Source organism: Heterocephalus glaber, unplaced genomic scaffold (assembly GCF_053883595.1).
Source record: "Heterocephalus glaber isolate CG9 unplaced genomic scaffold, H.glaber_assembly_v1.0 deba00000347, whole genome shotgun sequence".
Taxonomy (NCBI): Eukaryota; Metazoa; Chordata; class Mammalia; order Rodentia; family Bathyergidae; genus Heterocephalus; species Heterocephalus glaber.
Window position 1 is genome coordinate 39,561,604 of NW_028258143.1, and position 21,866 is coordinate 39,583,469.

General features: G+C 33.7%; 1 protein-coding gene across 46 annotated transcripts in view; it reads right to left on the minus strand.

Moving 5' to 3' along the window:
* Baz2b (bromodomain adjacent to zinc finger domain 2B) overlaps nt 1-21,866 on the minus strand; it is a 411,121-nt gene that overhangs the window by 152,878 nt on the left and 236,377 nt on the right. For all 46 annotated transcript variants that reach the window (XM_087196344.1, XM_087196196.1, XM_087196318.1 and 43 more), the window contains one exon: nt 12,185-12,331. In XM_087196344.1, coding sequence (XP_087052470.1) covers nt 12,185-12,331 — 147 coding nt within the window. The remainder of the gene's footprint in view (nt 1-12,184; nt 12,332-21,866) is intronic.

A 21,866-nucleotide genomic window follows, 5' to 3' on the forward strand; every position in this document is an offset into this window, starting at 1 on the left:
AAGAGAGTATAATCTGAAAAAGTCATAACTAAAAGTAGGGTAAAAAATGTGACTTTGTGGCTTTCAGGTCCAATTACACTGCTCAATCCCCAGTTCTAACTACAGAAAATGGCAGAATAAGAAATAGCAGGCTTATGAACTAAACTAATGAACTAAAGGTGCAAGAGGTAAAAATTCAGGACTACGTAAATACCTGGAAACTTAAAGGAGAAAAGTCTGGCAGTGAGTGAATCATAGAAGAAATAAAAACCAAATTCAGAGTTTAGACCATCCAAAGATTCTTTAAAATACTTGGCAGAAAATGTAGAGAAATCTACTCTTGAAAAGCAGAGCTACAACAGCAGATCTGTTAAGTTTGATGTATTTCTTAATTAAATGTACTCCCTCACCATAATTAGCTCAGGAACAGAAAGTTCGACATGTCACAATATAGCACCCAAAGCTGGCAGAGCAGCTGGAAGTTAGGGCATAATCTTAGAAGCAAGGAAACTATGAAGAGGAGACGTATCACTGCCTAAGTACTTTGCTGACAGTCACAGACATAGACATTCACAGGGGCTACTGTTAAAAAGCATCAGTGGGAAGCCAAGAGAATAGAGCATAGACATCATCGTACATTTTGGACCACAATACAACAAAAATGATTATCAATTAAAAAACCCAAAAACCTAACACTTAAATTGCTGGATTGTAAGTAACCCATCAGCCCAAGAATTAACAACAGAAAATATAAAATATTTACTGGCATGGTAGGAAAAGGACAACATATAAAAATGTATGGGTTGCAGCTACAGCAATTCTTAAAAGGGAAATTCATAGCATTAAATTTATACATAAAAAAGGAAAATTTCCCCCCAAATTATTTAAGCTTCCCCTTTAACACAAGGAACAAAGAACAGGAAATCACATCTAGAAAAAAATAGAAGTCATAAAGGGCATAAATCAATGAAACAGAAGATGGGAAATTGTGAAAAAAAAAATCAATGAAACTGATAGCTCATTCCTCCAAAAGATCAGTATAATTGATAAATCTCTAATTGTTAGAAAAGACATAAATTATGCATGTCAACAATAAAAGAGAAAACATCACTATAAATTATGTATACATTAAAAAGATATGGTAATACTTCGACCAACTTTGGGCTCATAAATTCAATGACTTAGATAAAATGGACAAATTCTTTGAAAGACACCAACCAAATCTCACTTGAAGAAAACTTAATGTGAATAGGAAAGATAATGTTTATGTATTTGTATGCATGTGTGTGTGTGTTTGTGGGTATGCCATAATGGGAATAGAACCCAGAGCCTCACCATATATCAAATTAAAAATGAAAGGCTATATCATCATCTCAATAGATGAAAATAAGCCATGTCACAAAATCCAACACCACTTAATAAAAAAATACCTCAGCAAAGTGGGAATAGAAGGGAACTTCCTCAATCTGATATAAGGCATTTAAGAAAAATATATATCACACTTATTGGTGAAAAAATGAATGCTTCCCTCTTAAAATCAGCAACAATACAAGAATGTTTTCCATTATCACTTCTGTTCAATATTGTACTAAACTGTACAATTTCATTACAAGAAAGAAATAAAAGCCGGGTGTGGTGGCACATGCCTGTAATCCCAGCATTAGGGAAGCTGAGGCAGGAGGATCACAGTGAGTTTGAGGACAGCCTCAGCTACATAGTGAGTTCATGACCAGTCTGAACTACACAGCAAGACCTTGTCTTAAAAAACAAAACAAAACAAACATACAACAAAAAAGAAAAGAAATAGATGGGAAAGACAACACAATAAAAATAAGAGTAAATTTTGAAAAAGATGTATTATGAAAGGAGGTATAGGAAGCACAAATAAGCACATCAAAATCTGTTGAAAACCATCATCAGTCTTTAGAGAAATAAAAATTAAAATGAAAATAAGATGCCACTTTATACCTACTAGAATGGATATTTTAAAATGAAAATACCAAAATATGGAATAACTAGAACTCTCATACATTATGACCCCTTTGAAAAAGTATCTGTTAATTCTTATTAAACTAAACACCTACCATACTCTCTAACAATCCCAATTCTAGGTATTTACTAAAGAGAAATGAAAACACCTAAAAACACAAGGTCTTGTAACTTGAATATTTGTAATCGCCTCAAACTGAAATACTGGAATGTCTATCAACAGAGAAATGAAAAAACAATTGGAGCATAGCCCTAAAAGGAAATATTACCCATTAAGATGAAGGAATGAACTATTGATATATAGTGTTATGAATAAGTTTCAAGAGAATTACAGAAGAAGCCAGACACAAAAGAATATAGGCTAGGGCTGGGAATTTAGCTCAGTGGTTCCAGCATCTGCTTCACAAGTGCAAGGTCCCAAGTTCGACTCCCAGTACCAAAAAAAAAAAAAAAAAAAAAGAATATAGGCTATATAATTCCATTTATACAAAATTCTAGAAAAGGTCAAATGATACAAGAACATCAATGATTGCCAAGGTGGGAATGGAAGGAGAAATCTGACTTCAAAAAGACACAGGGCAACTTTTTGGGATGATGAAAATGTTCCATAACTGCATGTTATATGAATATATACTATACATATTTGTTAAAATTCACAGCAGTAAATTCTTAAAATGGTAAATTTTATTGTATAAAAATTATAACTAAACAAAAATCTACAAGTTAGGAGTAGGTTTATACAATGGCTTCACTCTGTTATCAGAGGAATGGGTTTTAAATGGTTTACCTTGGCAGGCATGGAAGTGGAAAGACCAGTTAGGAATTGGTTGCTATGATACAGGTTAGCAGTTTTGGTGTAAACTAGGGAAGCAGTTGTACAGACTCAAGTTTTACTGTGAAGGCAGAATCAATAGGATTTAGACTTGACAGTGAAAGAGAAAATAAAGAAATATAGGAATCATTATATTTATGGCTAACCCTATTGGATGGATAGTAGTTATCATTTAGCTAAATGAGAAAGAATTTGAGAGAAACAGGTTTTGGGAAAAAAAACCCCAAAAGTTTGGTTTTTGGATATGATGGATTTGTTAGTTTTGACATGTCTATAAAACATCCATGCAAATGTGTATGTTTAAGATCTCAGGAAGAAAGTTTGGATGGTGTCTTAATATAGGTGTATTTAAATAAAGTGATAAAAGATAAGGGACCTCAATTATCAACACCTGGGAAACATACTATGAGTAAAGGAATCTGCAAAAAATACCAAAAACAACAAAAGAATAGAAAAGAAAAGAAAAAAGAAGCAACAGAGGCAGCAGCAGGAGGAGATAGAGAAATAAGAGAAAACTAAGAAGAAAGATTTTCAAGAACAATAGTCAACTGTGTCAACTTCTCCTGAAACTGAGGAAAATAAGGATAGAAAAGTGCCAATGAAGTTGAGATTGTGTGACAGACAAGAAAAAGAGAAAGGATATGTAGCTTCTTTTTCAGGAAGATGGATTGAGAAAATTTTAGCAGAAAATAGGTAAACAGCTAGAAGGTGGGTTAAAAGAATGGTTTTTGGTATGTACTGGTTTTTGGATGGGTAACATAAGCACATGTTTTTATACTGATACACATCCAGTAGATAAAGAATAATTAATTATATGCTAAAGAAAGACTGAAGTTCTTGACAAGTACTTTATAATCTTTTCAAAGGAAACAATACATATTTACTATTATTTGTGAAAGTTAAGACCCATAACTTTGAGTTAAGTATTTATTATACTTGGCTTAATTTATATTCTTAAAACAATCAAAGGAAACTTGTAATAAGTATATATTAGCTGTTAGACACACTACCAAAATACCATTTATTTTTTAAAAAAACTATTCAAAAGCAAATAAAGCTCCTACACATATATCAAAGGAGTTTATCCCAATATCAAAAGAGGAGATATAGCTAGGAGTCTACAACCAGATGACCTCAAACGATTGGAGCACTGGTTCGTTCAGCATTTGCTTCAACTTTCTTTTAGTGTGCCTTCCTATGACACAAGGGCTGATGGCAAAAACTACATATACCAGTCTTTTTTGCAGCCAGGTTTCTGGAAGTAATTTAGATTCTTCCAATCATATGTATTTGGCAAGAATTAAAAACAGGTAAGCTGGGTGTTTGGTAGCACATTAATTGGGCTTTTTGCTGATTAGATTTAGCAAGCTGCACAGAACAGCCCTGGGGCCAGTTCTCTCAGTAGTTGCTTTCTATCCCCCCCCCCCCCCAGTGCTGGAAATCACTGGATTGCAGGGAGAGTGGTACAATCAATTTGAACAGTGGTATCTTGACTAAGCCAGAGATAATTTCTTTAATGGGTCAATTAGACAGTAATATTTGAAATCATTCAGGGGACCAGAGACCAGCTTGTCAATAATTTTATAAATAATTCCTTAAAAAAAAATCTCTTTCTGCTTAAAACAGCCTTAGTGATTTATTTTATCTTCTAGATGATTTGATTGATATATTGACCAAGTGCCCAAATTGGTGAGAGTTCCAAAAACAAAAGACCAATTCGGTCTGTCACCAAGTACATTTCCAATTTATACTGAATCAGAGTTGCTATAGTCTTAAATGTTGGTGTTTTCCCCAAATCTGTATATTAGAACCCAATCTCTTAATGTGATAGCATTAAGAGGTAGGATAGCTGGGCATGGTGGTGCATGCCTGTAATCCCAGCACTTGGATGGCTGAGGCAGTAGGATCACTGTAAATTTGAGGCCAGCCTAGGTTTCATAGTGAATTGAAGGCTAGCTTGTACTAAAATCAAGGCCCTCTCTCAAAAACACAACACAACACAAAACAAGTAGTAGGGTAGGGTATTTGGGAAGTGATTAAGTCATAAGAGCTCTGCCTTCATGAATGGGATATTAGCACCCTCATAAAAGAGGTTGAAGGGATTGTTCTGTCTCCTTTCCACCATGTGAGGACAAAGAAGGTGCTGTTTTGGAAGTATAAAACAAGCCCTCAGCATTATGGTTCTGATATGTTTGTCTCCTAAAAGATCATGTGGTGGAAGTTTGGTCCCTAGTGTGACAGTAATGAGAGGAGTTGGATCTTTAAGAACTAGGATTCAGTGAAGGTGATTAGGTCAGGGGGCAACACCCTTGAAAGATATTAATGTAATTCATGCAAAACTGTGTTAGTGTATATGACAGCAGGTTGTTACAAAGTGAGCTCTCTATGGCCCCTTCTGCAAGCAACCATTTCCCTTTCCACTTCTCTGCCATATGGTGACACACCAGGGAGTATTCATCATATACCACTACCATTCTGTTTGAGCTTTCCAGCAACCACAATCATAACGTAAGTAAACCTCTTTTTTTTGGTACCAGGGATCAAACTCAGGATCTTACACTTGAGAGGCAGGCGTGGTGCCACTGAGCTAAATACCCAGCCCTTAAACCTCTTTTTTTGTTTCTTTGTTTTAAAATAAGGGACTCAGGCATTTTTCTATAACAACACAGACTAGATTAAGACACTCATCAGACATCAAATCTAGTGGTGCTTTGACTTTGGATTTCTTAGCTTTCAAAACTGTAACAAATTTCTTTTTTTTTTCTCTTAAATTCTTTTATTGGTACATTTTAGGTATATAACACATTTACATTTCTCATTGGGAACTTGTACCTTACATGATGCATCTTGGTTCTTATTTTGTCCCCATTCCTAGCCCTCCCTTCATGCCCTCCACCCTTCCCAATTTACAAAGACTTTATTTCCATTTCTTCTATTTCTCATCATTTTTCCTTTCCCTTCTTTCCTTTCCCCTGCCCCTCCCACTACCCCTACCCCTTTGGACCTTTTCTTCCTATTTTGCATTATCGATTATTCATTCTAATCATTGGTACATTTTAGGTTTACAATATAATGACATTCATCATTGGAAATTTGCACCTTTACATAGTCTCTCTTGGTTCTTATTTTTCACCCTTGCCCAGCCCTCCCTTCAACCCCTCCATTCCTCCCTATTTACAAATATTTTGTTCCTATTTTTCCACTTTCTCATATTAATTCCATTCCCTTCTTTCCTTTCCCCTACCCCTCCCACTTCCATCCCCTTTGCCCCTTTTCTTCCTATTTCACATTAACTATTATACATTTTAGTCCTTATTTACACTTAGTTTCTCACACCAGAGAAACTATTCGGTATTTACACATGTGTGTCCTATTTATTTCACTTAAAAGTATCGCCTCAATGTGCATCCACTTAGCTATAAATGTCTCTAATTTCTCATTTTTTATGGCTGAGTAGCACTCCATTTTATTTAAAAAACCCACATTTTCGTGATCCAGTCTCCAGTTGATGGGCATTTGGGCTGTTTACAAGTTTTAGCTATCACAAACTGTGCTCCTGTGAACATGGGTGCCCATTTATCACTGTGGTATGTTTCTTTTAATTCTTTGGGGAAGATCCCCAGCAGTGGAATAGCAGGGTCAAATGGGACTTCCAGTCCTCGTTCTTTGAGGAATCTCCATACTGATTTCCACAGTGGTTGCGCCAGTCTACACTCCCACCAGCAGTGGAGCAGGGTTCCTCTGTCCCACAGCCCCACCAGCATTTGTTATTGGTTGATTTCATGATAGCAGCCATTCTTTCTGGAGTGAGGTGGAATCTCAGCATTGTTTTCACAAATTTCTAATGTTTATAAATTACCCACCTTAAGGTATTTTACCACAGCAGCTCAAATAGTCTAGAAGGTAAATAAAATCTTAAAAATAATGCATAAAATTGGAGGAAAGGAGGATTTATTAAATGAGAAACAAAAGATAATCATGAGTAAAAATGTTGATAAATTTGATTACATTAAATATAGAAGTTCTATTTATGAAAAAATGGTAAAAAGTAAAAAAATCACACATCATATACAGAGAAAAGCTATCTCTCCCACTTGTAACTGACAAAAGAACCAGCATCCAATATACAAAACAAACTCAAAAATACTTAGAAAAAATATACAACCCATTAGAAATACAATGTACATCAAAGCCCTAAACAGGCATTTTAAAAAAGAGGAAATCCAAAAATCTAAAAACTTGTAAAAAGCTTAAAAGCCACATAAGTGAAATACTACTTTACAATCATTACTGACAAAAAAATCAGAAAGTGTGACAGTGCCAAATGTTAGGAAGGATCAGGAATTCTAACACATCCCTTCCTTGCAAAAAAAAAAAAAACTGGGACTGCTGCTGAAGCTGAGGACATCTTTAAAAACGTGTGTTTATTTGCATTAGTACCCATGTATAATTATGATCATAACAACATTGTAACTGACAAAGCTGGAAACACTTCAAATGGATATATAATTATATGTACATTTTGCTCACATGTAACACACAAAAAAGATAACAGCCTTTTACCCTTTAAAACTTATTCTTCCTGTACATTTCTCATTATGTCACCCTTCCATGAGATACTTCAGTCATGCCAAGGCTTCTCTCTCTCTAAATATTCCCTTGAACAAATTCAGTTTGTATAACCCATAAAAACTACTCCCTAAATATTGCTGAAATGGTGTTTCTTCCTCCACCTACAATACACCTTAACTCTGGCCCATTTCTCACCTAAGTATAAATACAAGGTCATTTTTGCCTCTAATTTTTTATCTCTATTACAAACTGATGCTCCAAATGTTGCTAGAGCTATCATTTTGAAAGCCATGTGATTGTATAAAACCATTCCTTTTGGATAAAATATGAATAAAGACAATGGTTACAATTTACTAGGCATCTACTATATGCCAGACATTATCTCATTTATTCTCATAATGCTATAGAACAGATGTTATACTTACATTATACATGAAATGAACCCAAGAGAAGGATAATTTATCCATATTAACATGGATAATCAGTGTCAAGCCAAGGTTCAATTGCAGACCCTTCTGACAACAAAGTCCTTGTTAATCATTACATTATTCTGCTTAAATTCCTAAGTATGGCATATAAAGTTCTAAATGATCTGATCTTGGCCTGCTCTCCAGCTTGACCTCTTCCCTGTCCCTCTGCTCTACTTAGCCATATCATCAGTCCATTATTTTCTTCTTCCCTTACTAATAATCCCTATTTTATTTAGGATGGAAATATACTCAGCTAAAAACTATTCTTTCCAACCTTCCCTGAAGCTGAGATTATCACTCATGAGTTTTGATGAAAGAGATATAAGTAGAAATCTCTGGGTAGGTTTCTGGGAAAGATCTTTAAAAGAAGTCAATAGAGGGCTGGGGATTTACCTCAGTGGTTCTGCCGCCAGCCTTGCAAGCGCAAGGCCCCAAGTTCGATCCCTGGCACCAATAAACAAACAAATAAATAAATAAATGAAAGGAGTCAAAACAGTGTAAGCTGGCATGCAAATTTTGCTTATTATTCCTATCTTCCTTCCTTCCTGGAAAAAATTGCTTTATATAGATCAACCCTCTTATAATCCTGAGATATATATGTGAGCATGAAAATGCTGTACTTCAGAAGACAGAATGTAAAATTAGAAGGAGCCTAGGTCTGTGATGACATTTCCCACTTCAGGGCTGCCTATCTATGGGCTGGTGTGTTTATTTGCCACATTATGGTTTACCTTTCTTATTCACACCAAATCACTGTCGTAACTAACACATACCATATACTGGAGACTTACTGATCATTTTGTAACTTATTTAATATACCATGACTTGGCACATGTTGTAGAAGCCTGGAACTAAAATACATATGCAAATCACTCTCTAATTTTTCAAAGAAAAGCAGGCCTAGTCCAGTTGAAAGTGGAAAAGTTTTTAAAAGTTTATTAGCTTTTTATATTCTGCATTTGTATAAGCTTTTGTTTGAAGCAGTCTACCTCAAAAATGGTTTGAAAACAACTGGTCCATGATAGTTTATCATTCAAGTTTCTCAGAGATACTTTTTGTATTAGGTCAAATAACCAAAAATTTCTAGCAAATTGATTTCGTAAAGTTTATTTGTGAGATTATGCTTAAATTCCATTTTCTCAGCTTTCATGTGGAGCCAATATGTGGAATAGTGTCTAAATATTTGAATGAATGGAGGAAAGTGTGCATCATTTGCCATTTCATATAAACGTTTCAGTGGCATATTCTCCATATCACTCTGGACTAGAAAAAATTGTGTTTTTTCTGAGGAACTAATATTAGCAATATTAGGGTAATGTGAACCATGTAGTCTTTTATGTTTTCCTTTCATTCTTAGGAGCTAGCTAATTTTTTTGTTTAATATCTATGGCTTGTTTAGCTAAAATCTTTCTATTTCCTAGAGCCTATGTTTTATTTTTATTTTCTTTTATTTTTTGGTACCGGGAATTGAACTCAGGTCCTTGTGCTTGCGCAGCAGGCGGCGAAACCCTAGAGTCTATCTTTTAATGTCTTAGTTAATTATTTTTATCACGCCTCAACATTTGGTTAAAGCTGTCCCAAATTATTTTATATGTAAGCAGCTTATTTCTAAAAAGCCATTCCTTAAGAGGAAAGAAATATTACTCTTGGCAATAAGACCAAGAAAACCCATATATGCACATAACCTTAGATTAATCAATCTTACTGCAGTGTTAATTTTTAAAATCTGAGTCACTGTAACAAAACTAAAGCGGTGTGGTGAAAGGCTATCTTCCAAGAGTCTGTGCATGTTATTGCTGGATCCCAAGAACGGCAAGGCCTTAGCCACTCTAACTGGGCTACTTCTCAGAGTTGCCTTCACAGCAGGCAACCTTAAAGAATGAGGTAACATCTTCCCTCAAGAGTGAGCTTGCCTTCATTTATGTTAAAAACAAAGGATTCATGGAGCTCAGTGTTCCTCTGCTATGACAGAAACCCACTGCATCACTGGATCCACGTTACCTACATGGGACTTTGACACAAGGAACCAAAACCAACACAATCCTCTGCTCATGATGTTGGCTGTTCTGTTAGCAATAAAAGCTCTGATCCAGGAGTCTTATGTCTTCTGCCAGCATCCATAATAGCAACAGGCTAACTTCTAAGTAGGTATAATCTCAGATCTTGACAAGGTATTGTATTCAACAGAAAAGATCATTGATCATTCAAAGTTTGAAAGTAAGCTTAAATTACATCCTTTATAGCTTAAACAAATTTCTATAGGTAGATAAAGCATTAATAAAGATGATAAAGAAAAAACTTTCTCTAAATAAAATAACTATTTAAAAAAACAGAATGAATTCAAAGAACTGTTGAGATTTTGGCATTTTAAAGATAAAAATTATTGTCTCTATATACCAAAAAAACTGAGATCTAATTATTTAAGATAGATGTGTTGGCCCATTATCACTCTGTGGCTTTATTTTAAAATGGAGAGAAATATCAGACACTGTACAGGCCAAAAACATTGAATCAAAGAAGACAGGAAACTAGTATGCTGAGTTATACAGGCCAATTAAACATTTTCCTAAGCAGTCTATGTGTCAGAAGGAAATAGAAGGCTTTTTATTTTAAACATGAAACACAGCAAACTCTAAAAGTTTAAAATAAAAATTCATCTTACTTAGAAAGTGAAAAAAGCTGATGTTATAGGTACTTAAAATATGTGTGAGTAAATGATACGCTTCTGAGTAAACAGATTATACTCAATTTAGGCATTTCAATATAAAACCTCGATACCCCTTTAAATAACAGATAAATGATTTTTTAAAAAGACTACTCCCTTTCTACACAAAATTTCTGATGTTACTCAGCAACTCAACAGACCCCATTCATTTGCCAACTCCCAACCATTACTAACAAAGTATAGTACCAACACATAAGTAGTCAGAATTATAAATCAGTCCAGCATCATTAATTCAGAAAAGTGAGGAAAAAGTGTCCAGAAAATTCAATGGATGCTACTGCAAATTTCAACATTAAAAAAGAAAGACATTTATGCAGAATCACTACAAATGTTAAAGGCTGATTCAGAAATAAATACAAAGTAAGACAGCAGATTAAAATAATATATTTAAAGGAGGTGAGAACAAAGGAAAGCATTATAAAAAACAGGAGAGAATAAATACAAAAGTATAACTGTGTGCAATCATTTAAGAAGAATAATCTAAATTAAAAAGCCAATTGTAAAATTACTATTTTTGAGCATAGCACATCAACAATGGACCTTAGAGTTTGGGCATCATTTTATGTAAAAGCAAAATATGAACAAAATTGTTAAATTACTTGATGAGGACCATATAGGGTACTGGAGGAGAAGTTATTAATTATTATTGATTTTAAATATATTAATGCTATTTTAGTCATTTTTGGTCACTAAGAAAACTTTAGAAAATCATTCTATGATAATACAATGACAAAATGACATTCTTCTTGTTATTCTATTCATTAGAAAAATAAAAATAACTGAAAAAATATATTTGACAATTTGTTAAAGTATTTTGTAGGCATATATTCAATTTTAGCATTTCATCTATACAGAACTATAAATCTAATATTTAAAAAGTAAAATATCACTTAATTCTACTGTTTAATCTGTAAGATTAAAAACATTTAAGGTTAAAATGCTTCCTGCTAATATAGGAATGTGTTAATCAAATTCCGGCATTTTTTTAAAAAAAGGATGAATTATACCAAACTTCAACAAAAAGGCAAAGGATGAACTGGGGGAATACTAATAATACTTTCTACATAATTAATCAAAACTGGGAATATTTTTACATTAGAAATTTTCACTCTTTCTAGCAACAAAATTTTTTTTCATACTTAAGAGAAACTTATGCACTAAACTTTTACAATATTTTCCATGGAGTATATACATAAATATAGTACACATAGGAATAATCTGCCTTAGTATACCCCTGTGAACTAGGGTAGTGGACCATAAGAAGAGCATTTCAAATACTGGAAACAAATCTTACCATCAAGGACTCTTTTGTATGCCTTCACTCTCTCATTGGTCTACTATTACAAGATTTTACACTTACTGATTCATTAATTGAAATGGTTAAACAAGTTAAGAGATTAAGATTAAACTTTCAAAGAGAATTTTTTGTAACCATGGAATGCACGGAATAACCAGGGCTACTCCAGTGTAAAGTCCAGAAAAAGCAAAAAGAGTGGATGTTTAACCTAACCATTAATCAACAGGTCATGGAGGTCACAAGAACATTTTAGTCAGAGTTATGAATACAAATTATTAAAACAATGGCTTTCTAAAATTAAGTTAATAAAGTATATTCACCACATGGGTTGATTGCAGAGCTAAGTGAAGAAACTCCAGTAGAAAGGCCGCCTTTTGAAATTGCTGAAGCCACAGAGGGTGTAGAAGATGAAGTTGGTGTAGTAGAGGAGGCTGTTGAAGATGGCAATCGTTCTCCAGACTCCATATCTATGACATGAAGAAAAAAGTTAATTTTCAGTATTATAATTTTTTAAAGAATTAAACATTTAAATTTTCACTAACTTTTAGAAATATGTAATAAATTTAGGAATACATATATAATAGGGACAAAAATAGTGCTATGGCATAAATATGGTATGTCCCCAATAAAAATCACGTTGAGGCTTAATGACTCAGTGTGGAAATGTTGGGAGATGAGGCGTTTTAGAGGTGATTAAGTCCTTAAGAGGCATTGATGCCTTTCTTGTGGGCAGGAGTAAGTAAATTCTTATTCTCTTGAAAATGGATTAATTCTTTGAAGAGCAGATGGTTAAAAGGGAGGCCACTCTACATGAACTTTTCTGATCTTGAACTTCCCTGCCTTATGAACTGTGAGCTACTCATGAATCTTGAGGGGAAAATGTAATGAAAAATAAACTTGTTGGTATGAACAATGCAAGAAAAATATGTCAAAGATGAAGGGACTATAAATGATTTGATTCATTACAGATATTTCCCATGATTTAAACCAGTGGTACTAAACCAGAGGTAATCTTGTAACAACCTTCCTCCCTACTAAGGAATATTGGGAGACATATTTGATTGTCACAACTGAAAATGCTAACAGCATTGAGTAGGCAGATTCTGAGATGTTGCTAAATACCTTATAATAAGAGGACCCCCTCCACACACATAAGAATTATCTAGCCTAAAATGTTAGTAGTGATAAGGACAAGAAACCCTGATTTAAAGTATCAAAAACTATACTCAACGAACCAAAACTTTCCCTTAAGTATTATTACTGTATACAGCTATAATAGTAAAATGATCCAAACTGATTTTGATGATTGAAATAAGTATAAAATCACATTCAATGTATCTTGTGTCAGCATATGTCCAATAGCCTAATATTTTATATTTTGTTCAGATTGCTTAAAACTGATAATTTATGATATACAATTAACATACATAATAATGCTCACTGATACTGGGTAACATAAATTTGCTGTTATTTTACTAAAATGATATTTACTGGTAACAATCCAGAGAACAGACAAAAATTGGAATTTATGAAAATAACAGACCACAAATAACTTCTTCCCTGAATGATGCTTTTAGGTATTACAAAAGTCAATGATCAATTGTTAATGATAACTTTGTTCAAATTCACATATATAAAATATTTCTACCTTGTGTAATCATAGTTTATGAATACTGACAGCTGGTAGGTATAAACCTGAACAGGTGCAAATAAGGAGGGTAAGACATGTTAGCTAACAAATGTAAACATGATCGGCTCCCTGTGTTTCAGTTTCAGTAATACTTTAGCATTAAAAATACAGATACAGAAGGATGTAGCTCAGTGTCACAGCAGTTGCCTAGCATGTGCAAGGCAACTAAACATTTAGACATACAATATTTCAAGATAATAAGTAAAGAAAAACTAAGCATAAAACAAAAATCTGTAGGAGAGAGAAGATTATAGGAATAGGAGATGAGGCAGAAATATCTTATTAGACAGCAGAAAACCTTATTCTCTGAATATGTTTATAGGAAAATGGTTCTATTTATAAAACTTTTAGCTATCTACATTTTCATAAAGTTATTTTGAGGAAGTATAGCACATTGTGATTTAAAATATGAATATATAAAATAAAACTATTTCCTTTGTCACTTGACACATTTTAATCCCCACTGTAAACAGTCAACTAATTATATACAGAAACAGAAGCCACTTGGCAATCAGGTGCTCTGTGCTGTAGTCTGTGAACTGGGACTCCCCTAAATATTACTTTTCTTACCTTACAAATAGTGCAATTGAATTAAACTAGCTCTCAAGTCCCTGTCAGAGTTTTATAAAGTTGCTGGTTAAAAACCAAGCTCTTTCTCCAAACATATAAAACAAAAAAACACACAAAATTTACACTGATTAAAATATTTAACAATTTCACTTCATTTTTCTATTATTCTTCCTTTCATTGACCATAATTCTATCTCCAAGTATGTATCATGCTAAATTACAGACTTCTATTAAATCTTTTAAAAATTTACTCTTTTCTATTTATGCCTCAAGAGACTTGATGATGAGAAAATAATCCAAGAGTAAAGCACCAATTTTCATACTGCTTAGGAAATAATCTATTCAGGGAGTATATTTTTCCAACCAAAGGATTAAGGATTCTTTTGCAATGAGATATCTGTGAGAAAGAGGTTATCCTTACACATACAAAATAGATACACAAGAATATTAAGGGAAGATGTAAGCAGGATTTAACATCTAGATGGGTACAGTCTATGAATTTAAATAATGACTAGACTTAGAAATTTCTAATAAGGATACAAAGGTTAGAAAGAAAAATAGAGACAATGGTTAACTGGTTAACTGATCCTTTCATCTACAAATGTTAAGGGGCTCCAAAGAACAAGCCAAAGATTTAAAGCCTTAAGAAATACAAAATTTTAACTGGCATATCTAAGACAATTCTGAAAAACTGTGAGCAATACATGAGACTGAACAAATAAAGTATCAAATAGAAATCACGATACGTATGAAAAATAATATGTATACTCAGAAGCCCAGGAAATACAGTCTATACAGTCTAAGTGCTACATGTTTGATGAACTAAAAGAAAAACTTTCCTTTAATTCAGAAGATGCAGAGCTTACATAACATGGAAAACAACATACATACAGAACAAAACAAGGGCTAGAGATTGTGAATACCAAGAAAAAAATGATTTTTTCCTCCATGCCCCTAACATTAGGTTTCTTTATAATATTAACACTTTCCTGCTCAAAATCCTTCAAAGGAATTTATCCTAGATTATATACACACATACTCGGGTAAGGAGATATTTAAAGGATATTTACTACAACACTGTAACTGCAAAATAAAAACTTCAATAAAGATTCCATAAATAAGGGATCGTTAAATTAGATTTTAAATTTTTACTAGATTACTATGTACCTGTTAAAAAGAATGATGTAGGTCTGTATTAGTTAATATGTTAAGCGAAAAGAGCAAGGTGAGGAAAAATGTAAGCAGCAAGAAGTTCTTTGTGATTTAAAAAGGAGAGCCTCCACCGCGACCCACCCTCCCTTCAGCCTCTGCATCCAGGTAGCTCAAAAAGTCGGGGTTGAACCCCCGCTGTGCCAGGGCGGAACCTTCCTGAAGAAATGAATGGTGGCTTGGTTCCAAGTAAGACCACAGTGTATGTTTCCAACTTGCCCTTCTCCCTGACAACGACTTATACCGGATATTTTCCAAGTATCGTAGAGTTGTGAAGGTTGCTATAATGGAAGACAAAGATATGAGAAAGAGTAAAGGGGTTGCATTTATATTATTTTTGGATAAAGACTGCACAAAACTGCACCAGGGCCATAAACAACAGACAATTGTTTGGTAGAGTGATAAAGGCAAGCATTGCTACTGACAATGGGAGAGCAGCTAAATTCATACGAAGGGGAAACTACTTTGATAAATCAAAGTGTTACGAATGTGGGGAAAGTGGACACTTCAGTTATACCTGTCTGAAAAATACGCTCAGAACGTGAGCCTCCAAAGAAGAAATAAAAAAAGAAGAAAAAGAAAATTGCTGAACCGGAAGAAATTGAGAACACAGCAGAAAGTGAAGACTAAGGGAAAGACCCCACTCTTGACAGTCTCAGCCAAGCTATCGTGCCCCAGCAAGCCAAGATTGAACAGAACAAATGGAAACCCAATGCAGGGGGCCCCTCAGCGTCAGAGGATTCACGGAGCCCAAGGATAAAGAACACATACTTCAGTGATGAGGAAGAATTTAGCGATTAGAGTTGCATAATGTAGATGTCAGGAAAATAAAAACCATCTGCAGTACAAATTATTTGCATATAAGAACACTTAGGAACAAATAGTACTTTTTAACATAAAATAGTACTTAGAAGATGAAAAATAATTTTTTAAATTATCATGTTTCCAGCTGGGTGTGGTGACATACTCCGGTAATCCCAGCACTCTGGGAGGCTGAGACAGGAGGACTGCAAATTCAAGCCCAGCCTGGGCAACTTAGCTAGTTAGCCAGACCCTGTCTCAAAATAAAAGATAATTTTAAAAGCTACACTGAGGATGTAGCTCAGTGTGAAGGCCTTGGGTTTAATTCTCCATACAGAAAAAAATCATATTTCTACCTTGCCTTGGGAGACTATAGACTTAACATCTCTAATCCAAAAATTCAGAACGTTCAAGTGGAAAATTCCATACACACAACTATGATTCACAGGAAACATTATGAAAACCACTGTATCCAACTGCCTTCAGGTTATGTGCAGAAGGCATTTATGAAGCATAAATGAAATTCATGCTTAGACTGGGGCTCCATCCTCCCCCCCCCCCAAAAATATATATATATATGTATGTTCCAAAATACTTCTGGTCCTAATTTTTTTGTTTGTTTGGTTTGGTTATGAGACAGAGTCTTCCAATGTAGTTTAGGCTGGCCTTGAACTCACTACGTAGTAGCCCAGGCTAGCCTCAAACTTAAGAAGATCCTCCTGGTTCAGCCTCCAAAGTGCTGGGATTAGAAGAAGAGTGCCACTGGACCTGGCTGGTCCCAAATATTTGGGATAAGGGATACTCTGACTGTCCTAAAACTCAGGATTTGTTAGTAATAATCAAACTTGAAAAGAACTAATTTTAATAAAAACAAAACAAATACTAGAATGGTAATGCTCTTTTTATCCCATAAAAAGGTATTAAAATGATTTGAAAACTTTACTGTAAATGCTTTAGTCATGTCTCACTAGTTTATAAGTACTTCTGAAATAAATACAATCTTTAAAACAAAAACTTCCTGTGAACTGAAAAAATAAGGGGTCTATTAATAGTACTGTTAACAAACTTTTCAAAAAGAAAAAAAAATAAAAAAGGAGAGGGATAAATACCTGTATACTCATTGAATATTTCTGGAAAATATATATAAAGAAAATGATCACTATTTACTGTATTAGGCAAAGGGACTAGAGACCTGGATTCTGGGATGGAGGAGTTATTTTTCACTGTTTATCTATTGTGTATCCTCAATGCTTACCATATGCTTGTATTAATGACAGTTAAATAAATAAAAACAGAAAGGCTTCTAATAGTTTGTTATTGTTGGAAATTATCCTTCAAAATGTTCCACCAAGTCTTCAGCTACCCTAAGCACTTTGGAGTAGGGGCTCTGGTTCTGGCTCATACGTCACTTGCTTTTATCAAAGCTCTTTTTTATAAAATAAATTTAATATTAGAATTCTATGTGAAATTTTGTTTGAAGAAGGGTGCCACTCCTTTGAAAAAAGTTTGCAAACTGCTCAAATAACTGGTCTAGTGGACATCTGTCTTATTCTAGTATATACTTAATGTCATGGCTATCTATCGAATCTTTTTACTGTAACTTCAAAATCTGAGACTTTACCTTCAAGTAGTCACTTCCATTGTTTTCTGGTCTGTAATTAATAACTTCAAGCCTTTGTACAACTTATTTTCAAACTAGTTCCTATTCACTGCAAAGGACATCTTCCCAATTCTGCATTCCAAATACCCACATCCCGATAGGTATAGTCAATCACCTACTAGAAGAGGCTGTAAGTGATGCAATTCATTATCTATTTATTATTCCCTTGTCAGTTTCCCTGAGTGCTTAGTTCTTTCATTTCCATCTTAATTTTTTAAAAGGTATAGATTTTAAACAAGTGAATAAGAACAAAATATGATAAATGAAAAGCAACAGTCTCTATTGACATTAATAATTAGGAACCTACCTGAGGCAAGGTTGAGAGTAACTAAATGATAAATTTAAAACTATAGTAAAAACATTTTTCCCTCACAAAATCTAAAAGCTCATGGCATTATAACTATCCTCTCCTTCCTTGCTTCCTATTAAAATGGAAGAAGTGGCCTTACTACTGTCTTTTCACAGCTTACAATGGACCTTATTCCATTGGCCATTCCCTCTTTTCTGCAACTATACTCTACTGGATTCTTTTCAATTGTTCCCACATCATTAGAAAGACCAAAAACCTCGTTTTGAGTCATCTATTTTCATTTAGCTACCTCATTTTTTACTCTGATTTCAACTAAAATTATTAACTGTCCAAATATCTGGTTTCCACTTTTCTACTTTCCTTTCACAATTTCACTCAAGTCTAGCCTTCTAAATTTATTTCTGTAATATGTCACTGGGTGATTTTAGTGCTAGACTCTCAATGCTATAACAAGAAATAAAAATAAAATAAAACTGAATTAAATGCCTCTATGGCCCTGCCAGAAAAGAAGTCTATAAAAAAGGATGCAGAATTCAATCAGGAGGTAAAAGGAACCGTTGATACAAGTTGGTGCTAATCTGAATGGGAGACCGCAAACACAAATCAGATGGAAAGTTTTATGAGTGGTATCTTTAATCCCGGAGGCAAATCAAGATATTAACCCCATTTGTAAGGTATGCCCCTAGAGGGGATAAGCATGAGCATGTGTATCCTCCTGACCTATCTTATCCAATCTATCACCAGATTTTGTCAATTTTACTTCTCCTATAAATTCTACACTGATCCACTTTTCATCATCTCCATAGCCATCCCCCTAGATTACTAACAGCTTTTCCCCTAGACAAAATAGGAAACTTATCCTAGGGGCAGTGTTATGGTTGGGATCCAAAATGTCCCCCCAAAGCTTCATTGTGTTGAAGGCTTCAATGCCAGCTGATGGGATCTGAGGAATTGAATGGATCATGAGGGCTCTAACTTCACCAGTAAATTAATCTACTGATGAAATCATAATTTGACGGGATTATTGGGAGGTAACACATACTTAGGAGGTGGAGTCTCTAATTGAAGGGTGTGGGTCACAAATGCATGGCACTAGAGTCACTGTTCCCTTCCTCTTTGATCCCTTCCTTGTTCTGTTTCCAGGCTACCTTGAGGTAAGCAGCTTTTCTCTCCAAACCCTTCTGTTATGTTTCTGTCTCACTATATCCTAGAAGCTGTGGAGCCAAGTAATCATGGACGGAAACCTCTGAAATCACAAGTCAAAATAAATCTTTCCAACTTTTTTTCCCCTCATGTTATTTGGTCTCAGCTACAATAAGTTGGCCTATTTTTTATAACACAGGCCTATTTTTGTAAATAAAGTGTTACTTTTACACCACATCAGCAGAACACTATAGTTGTGACAGGTGATAAGGTCTACAAAGTCTAAACTATTACCCAATCTTTTTAGAATAAGTTTGCAAGCCCCTGCTCTTTTGGCTCCTGGTAAGATTCCTCATGGATTTTGTTTACAAATTTACCCCAGTACCCCATCCTCCTCACTAAAATCCATTCTTACAAATTATTGTTAAAAACATAAATTAACCAATGGCACTTTCTTGCTTAAACTTTTCAATATTACTGCAGAGCTATATTTAAGAAAAAACAAATCACTGACAGTGTTCACAAAGTTCATTTATGTCTTTAGCACATCTATAACACATATTGAATGTGCTCTTTTAGCTCAACATTTATGGCCAAATAACATGGATAAAATAAAAAAGAAAGAACTATATACATATTTTTTCATCTGCAGTTAGTTTCCTTCACATTCTTATCAATACACTCCAAAAGAACTAAGCAGGTGAAAAATTAGTTTCATAATTAGTATGATAGAGATGCTAGTCCTATTATCCTTTTGAATTTTTGTTCACATCTATATTTAATTATCTGAAAAAATTTCAAATACAATCATCAAATTTTCAGTGAAACAATTTTAATGAAACTGTTTATCATGTTAGCCAAAATAAAACTGATCATAAACTAGATATATTTTTAAAAAGATGATTTAAAAAAATCAGTTCAAAGTTATAGGACCAAAAGTAAAACAAAAGAAAAGATTGGAGAAACCACCAAAAAAGACACAGACAGACAGACAGACAGACAGACATGTGCGTGCGCGCGCACACACACACACACACACACACACATACAATGGATCAGAAATAAGTTAACAATTTAACAGTGTGGAAAAAAATGAGAAATGTGCTTCAAATATGATACTACCAATATTGACAGTATTACTGCTTCTTATAACTTCTACTATGACTACCACCACCATCACTACCCTATTTTATTAAGCACCTAGTATTTTTTATACTAGGAACTATGTTAATTATTTTTTGCTTCATTATTTTAATTGTATCAAGTAAACTCCAAGTGCAATTATCTTCATAATTATTCACTATAATTTTTACAAATGAGAAAACACAGACATAGAAAAGGTAACTTGCTATACTCCAAAGGTGTTAGGTGTCAAAGACTAAAATTTGGCCTCATTCTTTCTTCATAATAAATCATTTTATCATAATCTGTGTTAGTTAGGACAATATTAGAACATCATGTTGATTTCTGGACACTCAGCCTTAAACAAACTTTAAAAAATAAAGGAAGAAGCCAAGTAGATCAGACATTGTGAACAATTAAAATGTGACAGGAAATAAGTTTTATGAAAAAAAAAAATAAAGGGGCTGGGGATGTAGCTCAGTGGTAGAGGTAAGCACCTCCATGTGCTTAGCATGGAAATGAACAGCAACAAAAAAGGTTATGAAAAAGTCAATCTGATTCAGTATTTTCTTCTAAATTGCCTATAAAATCTCAGAAAAAGAAAACCTAAAAACAATATAGAAACTAAATGAGCTAATGACCTATTAAAATCTGAGAAGAAATTCCATAACCCAGTAAACAAGGAGACCTGTTAAATAATATGAAATATCTATTCAAATGAATGTCACTTAAATATTAAAAATTTTATTTTCTAATATTTAACACAAGAAAATGTTTATCACATAAAGTGGAAAAGGCAGTACATATAACAAAAACAGAATGATCTAATTATATTTTTTAAAAAGTAAAAATACATGAATGTATAAACAATACTGAAATGAAATGCACCCAAACATTTCACATTAAATAAAATATTAATAATAGTTATCTTATAGTGGTGAAATTATGAGTGACATGCATTTCTTATACTTTTCCGTTGATTTCAATTCTTTATGTTAAAAATTATTACAGAAAATTAAATACAATCATTTTCTACTTATTAAAAGAGGAAAACAACTTAAAATCTTACATTTGTCATAAGAAAAATCCTGATCACAAGATAATCAACAACCAAATAAAATCTGTCCTTGAAAATACTTTAGGAAGATGACTCACAATTACTTGTTGAGAATGGTCCAAAAAAGAGGAATTAGTCACAATCTTTGGAGCTTCATTTCCAGTTACCATTAACAAAAAGAATCACAAAATACAAATGACACTAAAACAAAATAATTTTTCACTAAAAGCCATATGTATTTGGAGAACCAATGTGTTATTGGCTTAGACTAGCTTATTGTTCAGTAATCAAAGCCAAGATCAAGTCATAAAGCCAATTTCTTCCCAACTATGCTTTTCCCTTAACAATTAATGGAAAGCTTGCTAAACTAGGGATAGATTCTTTTTTCTTGATTCTGAATACATAATATGAATCAGTTGCTGATTACTGAAGTAATCATGA